This window comes from Cariama cristata, unplaced genomic scaffold (genome assembly GCF_000690535.1).
Source record: "Cariama cristata isolate BGI_N322 unplaced genomic scaffold, ASM69053v1 scaffold34292, whole genome shotgun sequence".
NCBI lineage: Eukaryota > Metazoa > Chordata > Aves > Cariamiformes > Cariamidae > Cariama > Cariama cristata.
In genome coordinates, this window is record NW_009606082.1 from 2,143 (window position 1) to 15,850 (window position 13,708).

The 13,708-nt window shown below is 49.2% G+C and overlaps 1 protein-coding gene across 1 annotated transcript in view; it reads left to right on the forward strand.

Annotated features, from left to right (window-relative positions):
• The first annotated feature begins 6,869 nt into the window (after positions 1–6,869).
• SDC4 (syndecan 4) overlaps positions 6,870–13,708 on the forward strand; it is an 8,871-nt gene continuing 2,032 nt past the window's right edge. The window contains exons 1-4 of the mRNA XM_009696233.1: positions 6,870–6,893; positions 12,053–12,194; positions 13,146–13,198; positions 13,439–13,622. Of these exons, the coding sequence (XP_009694535.1) occupies positions 6,870–6,893; positions 12,053–12,194; positions 13,146–13,198; positions 13,439–13,622 (403 nt within the window). The remainder of the gene's footprint in view (positions 6,894–12,052; positions 12,195–13,145; positions 13,199–13,438; positions 13,623–13,708) is intronic.

Below are 13,708 nucleotides of genomic sequence, written 5' to 3' on the forward strand. Positions count from 1 at the left end.
TAAAAGTGCTGCTGGCAGCACAGGAGGGAAGCAGGGGGTATTCCCCGGTGGCAGAGCTGTCTGCTTGCTGCAGGCTTGGGCTGCTCCTGCGTTTGTCTGAGCTGCGAGAGGGCTCTGAGTGCCCTGAGCTCAGCAGGGCCCTAGCAGTGCTAATGGGCTGCAAGCTCATTGCAGCTGTCCTACTTCTTTGCCTTCAAGTATGCAGAAAAGGTCTTGATGCAGTACTGCATTGTGCTTGTGTGTCCTTAGCAGTATAGACAAGCCGAAATCCAACCCAGAAGCTGCTGGCAGAGGATTGCTTTGGGAGAGGGGGGAGGCTTCGTGCTGTTTGTGGGCTCTGTTTGCTGGTTTAAAGCAATCATGCTTGGAGGCCTCCTGATTGGCAAAGCTGGTGTCTTGTTGATGATAGCTGTGTTTGGAAAGTAGTGCAGCATTATTAATGTTAAAACCGGTTTGGCTTGTCCTGCTGCCATTGATCCCCGAGGCCTGTTCTTTCTGCTCTTTGCCCAGTTTCTCATCTGTCCCTCCCAATCAAATCAAGACATTGCTATCTGCACGTTTTACTTTATTTTACCTTCTGACTTGGCAAACTCATGGGGCAGCTGAACATGTAGAGCAAATCTTTGCTTTGCTTCAGCCTCCCTAAAACACAGAGCAGCAAAATTAGTGTCTAAGGTGATATCCCTTAGTCCTGAAGGGAAGGAGCCCATGAGTTCTGGTAGCCAAACCTAGAGCTGGCTGTTGGGATGAAACATCTGTAATGTGTAGAAAGAAATAGCCTCTCTAGCACCTTGTACCTTGTCGAACTGCATGCACAGTTTGTGGGGTGGGAGTTCAGGGGTGCACAGTCCCTCTGCGGCGCAGCACCTTGTCCATGCTGGACATGGAGGTACCCACACGGGTGGGAGCAGTCACCCCCGCAGTGCTTGGGGCACAGTCAGGGAAAAAGCGCTGCTGCCCAGTTCTCATCTATCCTAAGTCCCTGCCAGCTCCCATGCTGGAGAACACTTTCTTGTGGTTCAGAGTTTTCCGAACAGCTTATGCAAGAGGCAAATTGGGGCAGAACTTGGTACTTTTCAGACTCACGATACCAGAGACTAATTCACTCTAGGAAGTCAAGGCTGTTAGCCAATGTGATTGCTCTCTTTCCTGCCCAAGGCCTTGGCACTTGGAGGTCCTGCCAAGACCTGTATCCAGTCCAATAACAGTGAAAATGTTTTTTTCCGATGTGTCTAGCCCTCTTCCCTCCCCTCCAAGCCTCTGTTAATGGCTTTACTATTGCCTTGAGCTGTCTGAATGGTTGGGGTGGGGAGGCCATTTGCTCCTCTCAGATACCTGAAGTGGAGCCTAATGTGATCTTGCCATGGTTTTCCTGTGGTGGCTTACTGCCTTCTTGATAGACTTGTGTCCTGCTTTCACCACAAGCTGGAAACTGCTAACTTGACTTTCAGACTGACCATGGAGAGGAGGGACCCTGGCTGGCTGCTCGGCATGCAGACTTCAGCACAACTCCTGCAGCTGCTTTTCCCTCCCCTCTGACTCCTGGTGCTGGTAAATGCTCTGTTGAAAATGTGCTGGCTGCTTGAAACTACTTGGTTGTAAGTTAACACTAGGTTGTGTTGCATTTGTGTGTGTTAAGTTGTTCTCCCTCAAACGGATGGATTGATGGACTTTTAAACCAACTTTTTTTTTTTTTTTCCTTAAATTCAGTGATAGCAACTGTACCAATAAGGGAGGCATGATAACTATGGTTCTATGGTCTGCAATGTAAATAACCTAAGCTGACCTGTAAGATGACTTGATGGAGTTATTGTGGCTCACTGATCCCGCAGAACTCCCCATTTACCACTTTGGCTAGACAAAATGCAGTGTCCATCCTTCAAAACACTTCCTTGCTCTTGAGTTAACATTTGTCCTCTTCAGCCTGCTCTTAGATCCTGGCAGCTGCATTCTCTCCCCCCGATTCAGTACAGCTTCGTCCTTTATGCCCTGTAACCACAGCGGGGTTGTGCTGCTTTTGCAGCCTCAAACTAGAAGCTAACACAGTTGAAGCACTACAAAACCGGTGGGGACAAACCCTGTGTACGCCAGACCTTGGGGCTGCTGTTGCAGACCATGCATGGCTGTTCGTCTGAGACTTGGTGGAATGCAAATACTTTAGATTAAGGATTCAAATGAGTTGCACTAGAATGAGACTCTTGTGATGAGAGTGGGCTTGGTGGCACTGAATAGGCACAGCAACCTAGTTAAACTCTTTAACTTGTAATAAGCTACTGCTCCGAGGGGCTATAAAAGATCCTACGTCAGTGAGGTGTTAGGGCTGCACTTCTAGATTAGTTCAGACTTCTAGTTTGGTGGTGTTTTTTTTTTTTCTTTAACTATGTGCCTGAACGGTTGTCCAGTAAATCCTGCTGCCTCTGACCAGCTCTGCTGTGTATTGCCGTCAGCCCTGGCTTGCAGCAGTCTTGCTCTGACTCAGGGTTTCTGGCACTTGCCTGGCCTTGCAGCTCCCGGAGACTCTGCTGTCACCTTCTGAGTAATGGCCCTGGCCCCTTACCCAAAGCAATGACTCGGACTTCTGAGATGCTGTAGCACAGAGGTGAATCTCTTCTTACGGGGTTGGAAAAGGGGGGACAAGCAAAACTAGTGCTGCTTGGCAGAGGGTCTGTGCTGCCCGTGGCACCAAGCACCTTCACTGCTGCCTCTCGTCTAATCGGCCTTGGGTTGTGGCTAGGATGGGCAAAAAAAGCTATCGGGCTCTGACATATGACTGCTGCCAGTAGCTGAGTTGGTGTTGGCAAAGGCAGATCAGAAAATGGCATTGTCTTGAGCAGCCACTGACTTGCTCTGTCAGCTCTGTGGTTGCTGCATTTTCAAACAGATACAGTTGGAAATGAGAGCTGCATGGCGGAGAGAGAGGAAAGTAGCAGTATTATCTGAAATGACTGAAAGCGTTCAAAGCAAGCTACAGGAGTGGAAAGTCTCAAAAGAGGGGGTTAAATACTTAGTCCTGAATGTGGAGAAAATGTCAGCGTAGGAGGGGAAAACACGCAAGATGTAGCTGCGTCCCTCTCAATTTCTGAAGGCTGTCTGACTTCAAAAATACCCTTCTTGTAAAAGTCTTGTTTTTGCTGGAAACATGCACTCTTGTCAGTTTTATCCTTAAATCCTTTGAGGCTGAGACTCTGCTTATAAAATGCCAAGAGGCTGTTAGACAAATTATTGGGATAACTTAAAAATCAAAGCAGTTAATTAAAATCTCAGAGAGCCACTCCTTGGGGTGGGAAGGAGACTGGGAGACTGTAGCACTGTTACCCAAACAGCTAGTGTCATGTCAAGCAAAACCAAGGTTTCTTCTTGTTTAAACAAATTGCATTCTGTCAGGGAAAGCAAAGCCTGTCATGGGAAGGATTTATCTCTTCTGATGTTGCTGTACCTCAACTGCTGAAGGGGAAGAGGTCTCTCTACCGCAGTTAAACTAAAACTGTGCTGCTGTCTGCTGTAAAGCTTGAATACAAAGCACCGTGGCCTTGCCCTGTTTACCTTGCTGCGAGGCTAACTCTACCCTTTAGCTGCCATTACAGTCAAACTATAGCAATAAAAATAAATGTTAACATGCATTAATGACTTTGAAAATGCCTGCCTTGGACTCGCACCAAAATGGCCTGCATGACACAGTAGGCAGAAATCTTGGCGCATAAGGCGAGGTGAGTGAAGGGAGCATGGCTGGAAGGAGGGTGCCTGGTGTGATGGGTGCTGCCGCGCTGGCCTGGAGAGGAGTGGGACCCACAGGTGAAAGGACGGACCCTGGCCAGCGTGGTGCTAGGAGGGTGGCAGAAGCTTCTTTTATGGGCTAGTGTCCCCCTTGAAAAACAGAGAAACTTCTACTCTCCCCCAAATGGAAATACAGTCCTTACTGATGTCAGGAGCTTTTGCTTAGAAGGCTCTGTTCCCCAGCGAGATAAATATTTATTGCAAATCCACAGCGTGCAGTGGAGCAGACTCTGGAGCCAGGATCTTGCAGGAGACTGTTTATGTGCGGGCTGTTCTTGGCGCTAATTCCAAATTTCCTGAGGCTGAGTATGAGAAGCTGGTTCTGCGCGTTGGTTACTAAATGACTTGCTAGTCCAGCCGAGCGCAGGCTTTGCAGAGCCAAGGAAGGAGTGACCAAAACAATAGCTGGGTCCCTCTGCTCCTGGCTGTGACAGTGCGGGTGCAGAGATGTGGTCAGGGAGGGCTGGAAAACTGCAGCCAGCTGCTCACCCCCTGCTCGGAGAGGGGAGGAAGCCTGGCTGGGAGTCCAGAGCTCTCCAAGAGAAGAAAATGCTCCCAGGAGTGACAGGTTTCCCAAAGTACAGCTGCATTATCCTCAATAGCACATGCTGTGTCTACTGCTTTCTGGGCCCAAGCCAAGGCAACCTCTGCACAAGTCAGGAATGTCTTTATTAAAAAAACAAACAAAACAACAAAAAAACCCCGCACACACTGAAAACCCAGCCTCTGCTGCTGTAGCTAACTAGGAAAATCCTTGCTGTTGAAAACTTTGTTTGTATAAATGCTTACACGGGTATAGCCTGATAGCAGAGTGGTACGGCTACCCTGTCTCGAGTGCTTTTGTGCTGATAACTTCCTCTGCTACAATTTTTTGCTGGTAAATTTGCCAACAGAGCAAAACTTTAAATAGCGTAACTGTGCTAGCCCAGGTGGTTTTGCTCTGCCAAGCCTAATTCTTTGGGCTACTACTTCTGATTAGATTAAAATGGCTTGTGGGAGGGGAAGCACTTGGGGCACAGCATTGGGAATCTTGACTGTACAAACAAGCTGAGATTAGCTGAATGGTGAGCCAGCTAGGAAAGGCACCCTTTGAAGTTGGGTGTCTGCATGGCTTAATTTTGTTAACACTCTGACATGAGGGAGCATAAAGATCCCAAAAATGCACGTCATGCATTTCTTGCCAAGTGGAAATTCTGCTTGTGTGCGTGTCCAGGGAAATATTAGGGTGTAGCTGTATTCTAGGAAAGGGCAGTGAGGGTAGTTCTCTCCCTGGCATGAGGGGGAAATATGATATATGAAATATCCCACACCTGAAGTATCAGCATGGTGGTAAAAAGCTACTGGATGGAAAAGCTGCTTTGCTGGGGCCTTTATATCCTTTTTTTCTTCCACGGACAAGGATGCAATAGGAGCCTCCTGGTATAGAGTAGGGCAACTCAGAGTGAGTCGTGAGGCTGAAAAACTGAATTCCTTTTTTAACCTTGAATAGATTTCTCCAACTTCTGAACTGAGAGGTGAAGTGTATGAAATACCTATGATCAGATTTGTAAATACCGTAACAAACACAATCTCTTTATGAAGTAGGTGTGTATCACTGCCTGTGACCAGTAGAACCTTTCAGGGGCGCGAAATGTCTCTGCCGCAGTTGTTTTCCTCCTGAGTCACATGAGAGCTCCTGCTTTCCCCTCCTGCAGTTTTCCTCTGAACCTTATCTTTATTTGCTTCAGGGCAAGTGATTGACACGCAGCCATCTGCAACTGCCTGCTGAGCTTTATCTCCTCTAGCTGGAGGGGGCAAGGAGTCCTCTCCTTCCCGCTCGGCTCTGTAGGTCTCTGGAGCTGGGCATCCAGTATTTAGAGCAGCTGTTTTGCCACCCTTGCAGTAAACAGATTCCAGCATGTGCCTGTCTGGCAAAGGACTCAATTTTTATGGCTTTGCTCTTGGTTGATAATCGGGCAAGAGCAGTTAAACAAGAATTCATTCCTTTGTAATCTCTCCATCCTCCTCCTGCTTGCTTCTACGGCATGGCCTGAAAGGCACACGCGTACGGCGTGGTCTGAAGAGAGCAAGCAGTGTGTAAGCAAATGCACGTGAGTTAAAAGGTAGCTGAGGTTTGACTTTGTAAGTACAGGGAAGTCTATTTAGAGCAAGTAGATCCTGGAAGGATTCATCCCTGCCACAGGGGAGGCACCCGTGACAGCGGGTCGCTCTCCAGAGCCCGGGATTAGGGTGTAATTGTCACGGGGATTATGCCTCCACTGCCGCATGAGCCCCCAGGAGAGCTGCTTGCGGCAGCGGAGCTTAAAGCATCACACGGGGGAGCAGGGACAAGTCGGGGAGTGACCCAGGCCGAGGCTGTGTTAGTGCTGGACGTGCGTTACTGCGCTTTCCCCCACATAGCACATGGGCTGCTGAGTGTGAGCACGCAGGACTGGTTATGTGGCTGCAGGGAGATGGATACCTGGTCGGACAGGGACTGGGGATGCTTCTTGTAAGTTGCCTTGAATGAGTGACACTTTTACCAGCTGAACAGTGCGTCAGCCTGCACGTTGCTCTTCCTCTGTCTTATTAAGGGAGACCCTGCTCCTTGCCTGTATTACTGAGCACAATTCAAAAAATAAATATGTTTTTTCCCCTGTTTGGTAAGATGCACAAAGAGATAGTACGCAGTAACTAGTCTGGGGTACTGGAGATGCAGAGCTATCCCCTGCTGCCAGCCAGGAGCTGCCTGCAAGCTCTGGTCTATGCTTCTGTCTCTGATTTCCCCCTCAGAAGTGTTACGGATTTACCTTTGTGGCTCACTGTGATGGGAGTGCACTTGTACAGTGGCTGTCGGAGAGGAGATGGGCAGGGCTGGCTTTACCCAAAGCCACTGTGCCTATGGTCCAGCTCTAAGACTGCTTGAAAAGCGTTGAGCAAAGGCACAGTAGTATTTAACCACGTCTGGAAGCCTCGGGGTGAGCCTGTCATGCAGCTAAATACACACATGTGCTCGGATCGGAACTGTTTAGCTTCTGTCCCTTGGCACAAAGGCCAGTGTGGGCTGTGTGTGTTGCAAATTATGTGGGACAGACTGACCAGGACTGAGAGGTAAAATGGTACCCGCTTGGGCACAAGGAGTTGGCCCAAGTAGATTTTTTTTTTTTTTTTTTTTTTGAAAAAAATGTGGCTGATATGTTCAAGGAGTTAGGTGTGACCTAGATTGAAATATTGATATTTGCTTTACTCTCAGGACAAAAGTGACTTTCCCCCTCGCCCCTACACAGACATGGAGGAGGCGGTAAAGCGTGTTTTGGGGGAAATATAGACCCTTCCCTTACTACTCTGGCAGGAACTGCCTCTGCTGGAAGCTCATGTCACTTCTAATAACTTTCTTTTAATGTTCACTAAGATGGGAAGACAGAGCTGTCTTTGCCTGTTACCTCGCTGCAGGGCTGCCTCCCTTGGAGGTCAGCTCTCCTGGGCTCACTCGTACCCATCTGAGCCACCCCATTTCCCACACTGTGTGGCTCCTCTGCTTCTCTGCTTTCGGGGGGCTGGCGTGCTTCAAGGGGGTGAGCTCAGCTCCTAACCCCTGCTCCTTTGCCCGCTTTGCGTGAGCTTTAAAACCTTCCTGGTTTGTGTGCTCCTGCAAGAGCTCAGTGTAAGTGAACTGTATGGAAATCCCCTCTCTTGGGCTTGGTGGTTTACAGAGCTTTGCATCCTTGCACTGGAAAGGCCCCATTAGATTCGGTGTTCTTTAGTTCGTGATGCAGGACAGCACGAGGGCCGGGGTGGTGGCTTTGCGAGATGATCTCTTAATAACCAGGCTGCAAGGCTGGGCCGTGTGGGCAGCTGCTCATGTTGTCCAGGAACCCTTTCTGATCTAAGCCGATCCAGATGTGTGTTTTGGTGGTGTGAGGTGACATCTGCCCGTGACAGCATAGGTCTGGGAAAGATATTTTGTGTAATACTGCTTGGTGAAGTGAAACGAGGTGATCTGTACAACTGTCCCCTAGTACAGAGCACCTGAGAAGAGCCCCAAGAGCAGCTCACGTTTATTTATCCCTGCAGGCTACAAAGAGTTAACAGGTCTGCACCTCTGCCCCCTCTTCTGCCACCTCCCAGGCTGGCCCAGCTCCATGTGCTTTTGTCTGGGAAAGATTGACTTTCACCTTGCTCCTGTTTACTCCTAGGCTTGTGTACACAGTGTTGGGGAGGGAGAAGCAGGAGCAAGCGCTGGGTCTCCACACCAAAGTTACAAACTTGATAAAGAGCTCTCTGCGCTTTGGATGCCCAAGTCTCTGCAAGTCTCACTCCCTTTGCAGCTTCCTGGCTGTGACCCTTCAAAGAAGCTTTTAATGAACTCCAGCGTGTTTGATCAGAGACGAGGGCCAGCCGTAAAAGACAGTTCCACGTCTGGAAGACTTTGTCTCTGTCCCAAAACATCATTTGGGTTTTTATGAAAGGGTTTGCAAACGTTGTGGTGAGGATGCGTGGGCCAGGGCAGGCAAGCTGCCTGGGTTTGTTATTTCCCAGAACTAGCCAGCGGCTGGGGAAATTCACACATTGGACAGAAACTTTGCTTGCTACCTCAATAAATAGATGCTCTTGCTTTGAGAAGAGGCTAGTGGTATGCTGGGGCTGTAAGTGAATGCCCCAGAAGCACAAAACGGAGTGGGGTGGGCTAGGGACGGAGCACAGCAGGGCTGCAAGCCCCTGCATGGGGTGCGAGGGGTGCGATTCCTGTGCCTGAACTGAGCAAACAGTGTCTGGCTTCATCCAGTAGTGCAGCCTGTCTCGGGCTCAAACATGAGACCTCTGTGCCCAGCTTTTCCAGGAATGACGCTCATAGTTCACGTGCCTGACGTGCTGGTTGTCTGGCAGGGAATAAACTCATTTTTTTTGCCACTGGCAGGCAGGAAAAGCTGCTGCTCCCCAGCGCATTTGTTAATCTCCCTTGGTGCTTACTGGGGATAAAGCCGCTTAACACGAGAAAGAAATCCTGGAACTAGACTCCTGCAGAAAAGGTTGATTTCTGTACAGGCCCCTTCTAGAGAGGAGCATATTAATAGTAGGGCTCGACTTCAGCTGCCGGGGGCGAGGTGGGGCTGTGCAGTTGCCCAGTCCGACTCTCCCAGCAAGTCTCTGGCCCAGCTCCAGTGCTGGGATAACAGGTGGTGGAAAGCAGATTCAGAGCAGTGCTGGTGCCCCTCTCCAGCTGGCAGTTGCAGATGATGTTAAGCTGAATGTGGCCAGAGACCACTCAGCAAAGGCTGACCCTCATCCTGCAGCAGTCTTCTAGCTTTTTCTTCTTGGCGGCAGCCTACCAGCCGAGAGGATGCACAGGCACCTTCCGTGGTGCCTCTTCACCTGGTAGCCGAGCTGTAGGGAGGACTGAATCCTCTTGGAAAGGGATGCATTTTTTAAGCAATACTCCAGGGAGCTCTTTATGTGGCACTTGGGAAGCCCACAGCCTTTGCTTTTAAGTCTGTGAAAGTGCCTGTGTGCCCTCTCCCAGGTGTGTATGTGAGGAATGTGCCTGCTCCAGACCTGCCCTGCGAGCACTCACTCCAGTGTTAACTCCTCCTGGAGCTGCCCATGCCCCAGCTCCCAGTAGGAGCCTGCTGCCTAGGAGAGCATGTCTTGAAACCTGGAGGGTAAGTATGGAGGTGCCCAGCAGCCCTCTGACTTCCCTGGCAGGTGAATCTGTAAAATCAGGCTCGCTACCCACAAGAAAAGTTTCCCGTATGGTTTGAGAAGCTCTCATGGTTTCCGGGAACTTCCCTGTCCTTGTTCAAGAGGATGATGAAGAGTGAGTTCAGGGAACGCTCCCATATAATCTTATTTATGCTTGTGAGTCAGTAATTTCCTTATTATGTCCTCTGGCTTGTAAACACTGTCTGTCCTGATTTAAATAGGGTTTTTGGATAGCCAAACCTGGTGCATTCCGCAGTATGTACTAATCACCGTGGCTATCTGCCACTGCTTTGCTCATGGCTGGGCTGATCTGATAAGGCCAGCCTGCTGTCCAGCCACTCCATGGCTTAAAAACGGGTTTTCTTGAGCCGCCCTTGTTCGGACATTAGCTGGCCATGATTCATCATGAGGCATGGTGTGAGCTGGCACAGGGGTGCGGCTTGGTGCCCCGCTCTTGCCAACATTGATCTACCCTGGCACGGCAGCCAGGTTATACAGATCTGCAGCAAACGTGCTCCCCAGCGCTGGGATCTGGGCTCTGCCTGCCCCTTGATGAAATGGCCAGAAGCTGTCCTGGGAACAGCTACTGCATGCTGGCAGCAGTTTCCATTGCAGGTCTGGCTTTGGCTGGGTTTCACATATCTTGAAATGAATTTGCCTTGGAGCGAGTGATCCGTAATGTTAGGAATGCCTAGTTCCAGGCTGGGAGGGGATTTCTTCCCAGCTGGCCTTCCTCCCCAGCCCTATTCCCATCACCTAGTGCCAGGGTCAGGCAGAGTGGAGACAGGGGGTCTAGGAGGAGAGCTGGCCTCAGCTCTTCGTGCCCTCCGGGCTGTTCATTTGGTTATCCTCCAGCAGAGTTGCTGGGGAAACCAAAGATGCCTCCATAAGCTAATGAAAAGCACATCTAATAGCCACTGCTCCTTATGCAAAAAGAGAAACATCTTGTCCTGACCACAAGGCCTTGTTGGTGGCAAAACCAGTATGGTAATGGGCAGGGAAATCTGGGCCGGGGCTGTGGGCAAAGGAAGCTGACGCATGGCTTGTGGCCGATCGTTGGCCTTCACTTGTGAGATCAGTAGTGGATGTATTTTGTCGGTCGGTGTCACCGCTGGGCCGTAGGATGGGCCACAGCTGGCTGGGCGAGCGGGGAGGCTGATCCCAGCCCCTCAGGGTCTTGCTGGTGCCCCAGTGAAGCAGCAAATGCTGGGGCTCGGGTGGTGCCACCCAGCTTCATCTATCCCCACGAGTCCCTGATCTTCACCCCCTGTGAGACTGTAGCTCGTGATAAACCTGTACGTTAAGAGCAGCTATGGGATGTGCAGGACTGTGGAGTAAAGGGATGTTGTAAAAACATTCTCTTGGGCAGATAAACCTTTACAAAGACTTTCCAGTCTTTCTGTGGGGACAGCATGAAAAAATGTTGACAGCTTAGCCCTTAGCTATGGACCCATCCATCTGCATTGTGCTTCTCGCTGTAGGGGAGGGGGTCGAGTCCCCCACCATGGCGATGACTTCATGGCTGTAGAAGCATCTGGAGCTACTGGGCTGGTGTTGAGCAACTCGAGAGCTCATAGCTGCGGTGCCCTCACCGGGGCTGGCCCCAGGGCTATGGGGTGAGGAGAAGTAGTTCTGGGGAAATTGCATGACCTTGGTGAGGGCAGGAGGTTTGGGCTTGTGGCTCCTTGAAGGTCCAAGTGCAAATGAGCTCTGGTGCGTAAATGGCCATTGTGGCCAAACGGTCGATTCTCTGGGAGGCTCTCCTGCAGTTTTGCTAACGTGTGTCTGTAACTGCAGTCACCCGGCTGTAGGATTGTGGACTTCGTTTTACAGACTTGTTTGTTTACTTGGATTTTAAGAGGTGAGGCAGAGGAAGCTCTTCCTTCGGGCAAGTCATTATTGATAGCAAGTGCTCTTGAACGTCATACTATATTGCACTGCAATTCAGCTGAACCGACAGACCAGTTTTTAACCCTTGGGTGATAAAATAGGTTTGTTCTCAATACAAGCAGCGGTGAATTGCCTTGGCGTGAGGCTTCAGTGCTATGCAAAAAACTGACCTATAGGTGCCAGGCTTTTTCTCTGGTAATAGCAAGTCCTCCCAAAACCCCCCTTATCGCAAACTGGAGGTGTTGCTTTTCGGAATCGCAGAATGGTAAGTGTTGGAAGGGACTTCTGGAGATCATCTAGTCCAACCCCCTGCCAAAGCAGGTTCATCTAGAGCAATGATGTTTATCTGGAGCAATTGGATTGGAAAGGGGGGGGGGGGGGGGGATTTGAAAAAATGCTTTTGCTACAAACTCCTGATGAGGATCCTGTTGTGTTATCTTCACCCTGTGTGTTCAAGTGAACCTCCTGAACCTGTAGCCCTCAGGAAATTCCCCTCCCATGCTGGCTTTTACTTCTGTTCTGAGAAATTCTAGGGAAATGCAGCTATTTCCAGGCTGATGAAGATAATGCTTTTGGTGGAGAGGAAGTTCAGCATTTAATGTTCTTCTGATAGAAGTGATGTGCTCAGCACAAGCTCTGAACTCCTGACCTTTTGTGAAATGCTTCTGAGGAATTGCCTGATACTTAACACTTCTCCCCCTGTTTACAGGTGAGAGAAACCGAGACCATGGATGCCCGATGGCTTGACTACCCTGCCTCTGGAGACTTGCCAGATGATGAAGACATCGGTGAATTCAGGCCTCGCTTAACTTCTGATGGGTTAGATATAGATGAGACATCTGGGTCTGGAGGTAAGCGGGGAAGGGGGGGAAATGGATCTCCCTCGGTTGATGCTGTGAAATCTCTTCTAGCACCTGCCCATGAGTGATGGGCTAAGTGCACAGCTAGAGCTCCAGAGAAAACTACAGTGTCAGGTGGAGATGAGAAAGCTATGTGACTCGTAGTCACTCACTGATGAGAACAGTGAAAGTGGTTGTATCGTGATGTTGAATCACTCGGGGAGGACAGATGGAGTCCAACCAAGCTTGTCTTACTGCAAGTGAAAAGGCATTGTGCTGGCTGGATCTCTTTCTTGTTGAACCCCAAAGAACTCAGAAAGTTAAAATAATAATAATAAAATATCTATTGTTGAGGCAGTGTTAAAAGGCTTAAACTTCGTATCTTGGCTGAGGCCAAACAAGGTAAAGAACTAACTGGTATTCAAGTGAACTCTCTGTGACATGCAAAGCTCCCTGCCCAAACCAGTTTCTGTAGCTCCATGTCCCCTTTATGTGAACATTTGCCCTTTAAAAGGGAAAGAACAAGTGCTGAAATCAGTGTCTGACATGTTTTGGCAGATCAGGTAACTAGAGGGTTGGCAAACTATCCTTTAGGGATGGGTGGTGAGAGCATTACCCTCTGTTGGCATTAGCTTAGCAAGCTATAGCAGACCTGCTTCGTGGGGCAACTCCTGATAATCTGCAGCAGGGGCCAATGGATCCAGCTGAGGACTAGAGGTGTTGGTCTTAAGATTCCATCTCATGGTCTTGTGCAATCAAAGCCATTAAATGGTGGAAGTACTGGTAGACAAGAGGGAATTGTAGTCAGCAGAGAACAAGACTCCGAGTTTGTCCACAGTTGCTGGTATTGTGGGAAGTGTCTGAATTCTGGAAAAATGGAATGTAATGAGAGGAAAACTTACTGTCGTCTTCAATTATTATTTTTTTTACCTTTTTTTTTTTTTTTTTTTTTCTCCTCTGCAGACTACTCAGACTCTGAAGATGCCATATATCTGACCACTGTGGATACTCCTGTGGTAGGTATTACCTCTGCATATTTTAAGGAACACGTAGCTAGTCTGGTCTGTCTGTGAAGCTTTCTGAATACCCTTCCCCCTGCAAGACGTGGCATCAAGATGAATCTACCTGCATGAGCAGGAACAGTGTACTCATAATGTACTAAGCAAACTTTCTTTTCCCTGCACACGCTCCTACTTTCAACTGTGGGTAGGCTCAGTGCTGCTTACTGATGGGTGTGGTTTGTCTATATTCTGTAGATATCTGACAACTATATCCCTGGAGATGCTGAGAGAAAGATAGAAGGTGAGAAGAAAAACACAATGGTGGACAATGAAATCATTCCAGACAAAGCTGTAGCTGTTGAAGAGAACCTGTCCAACAAGATCTCCATGGCAAGCACATCCAATAGCAGCATCTTTGAAAGAACAGAAGTCCTTACAGGTAATACTCCACCTTGACCTGATAAATCATTAATACTGTAAATCAAAATGGCTTCTGTTGTTCCCTGTTTATCTGGGGAGCAGTTT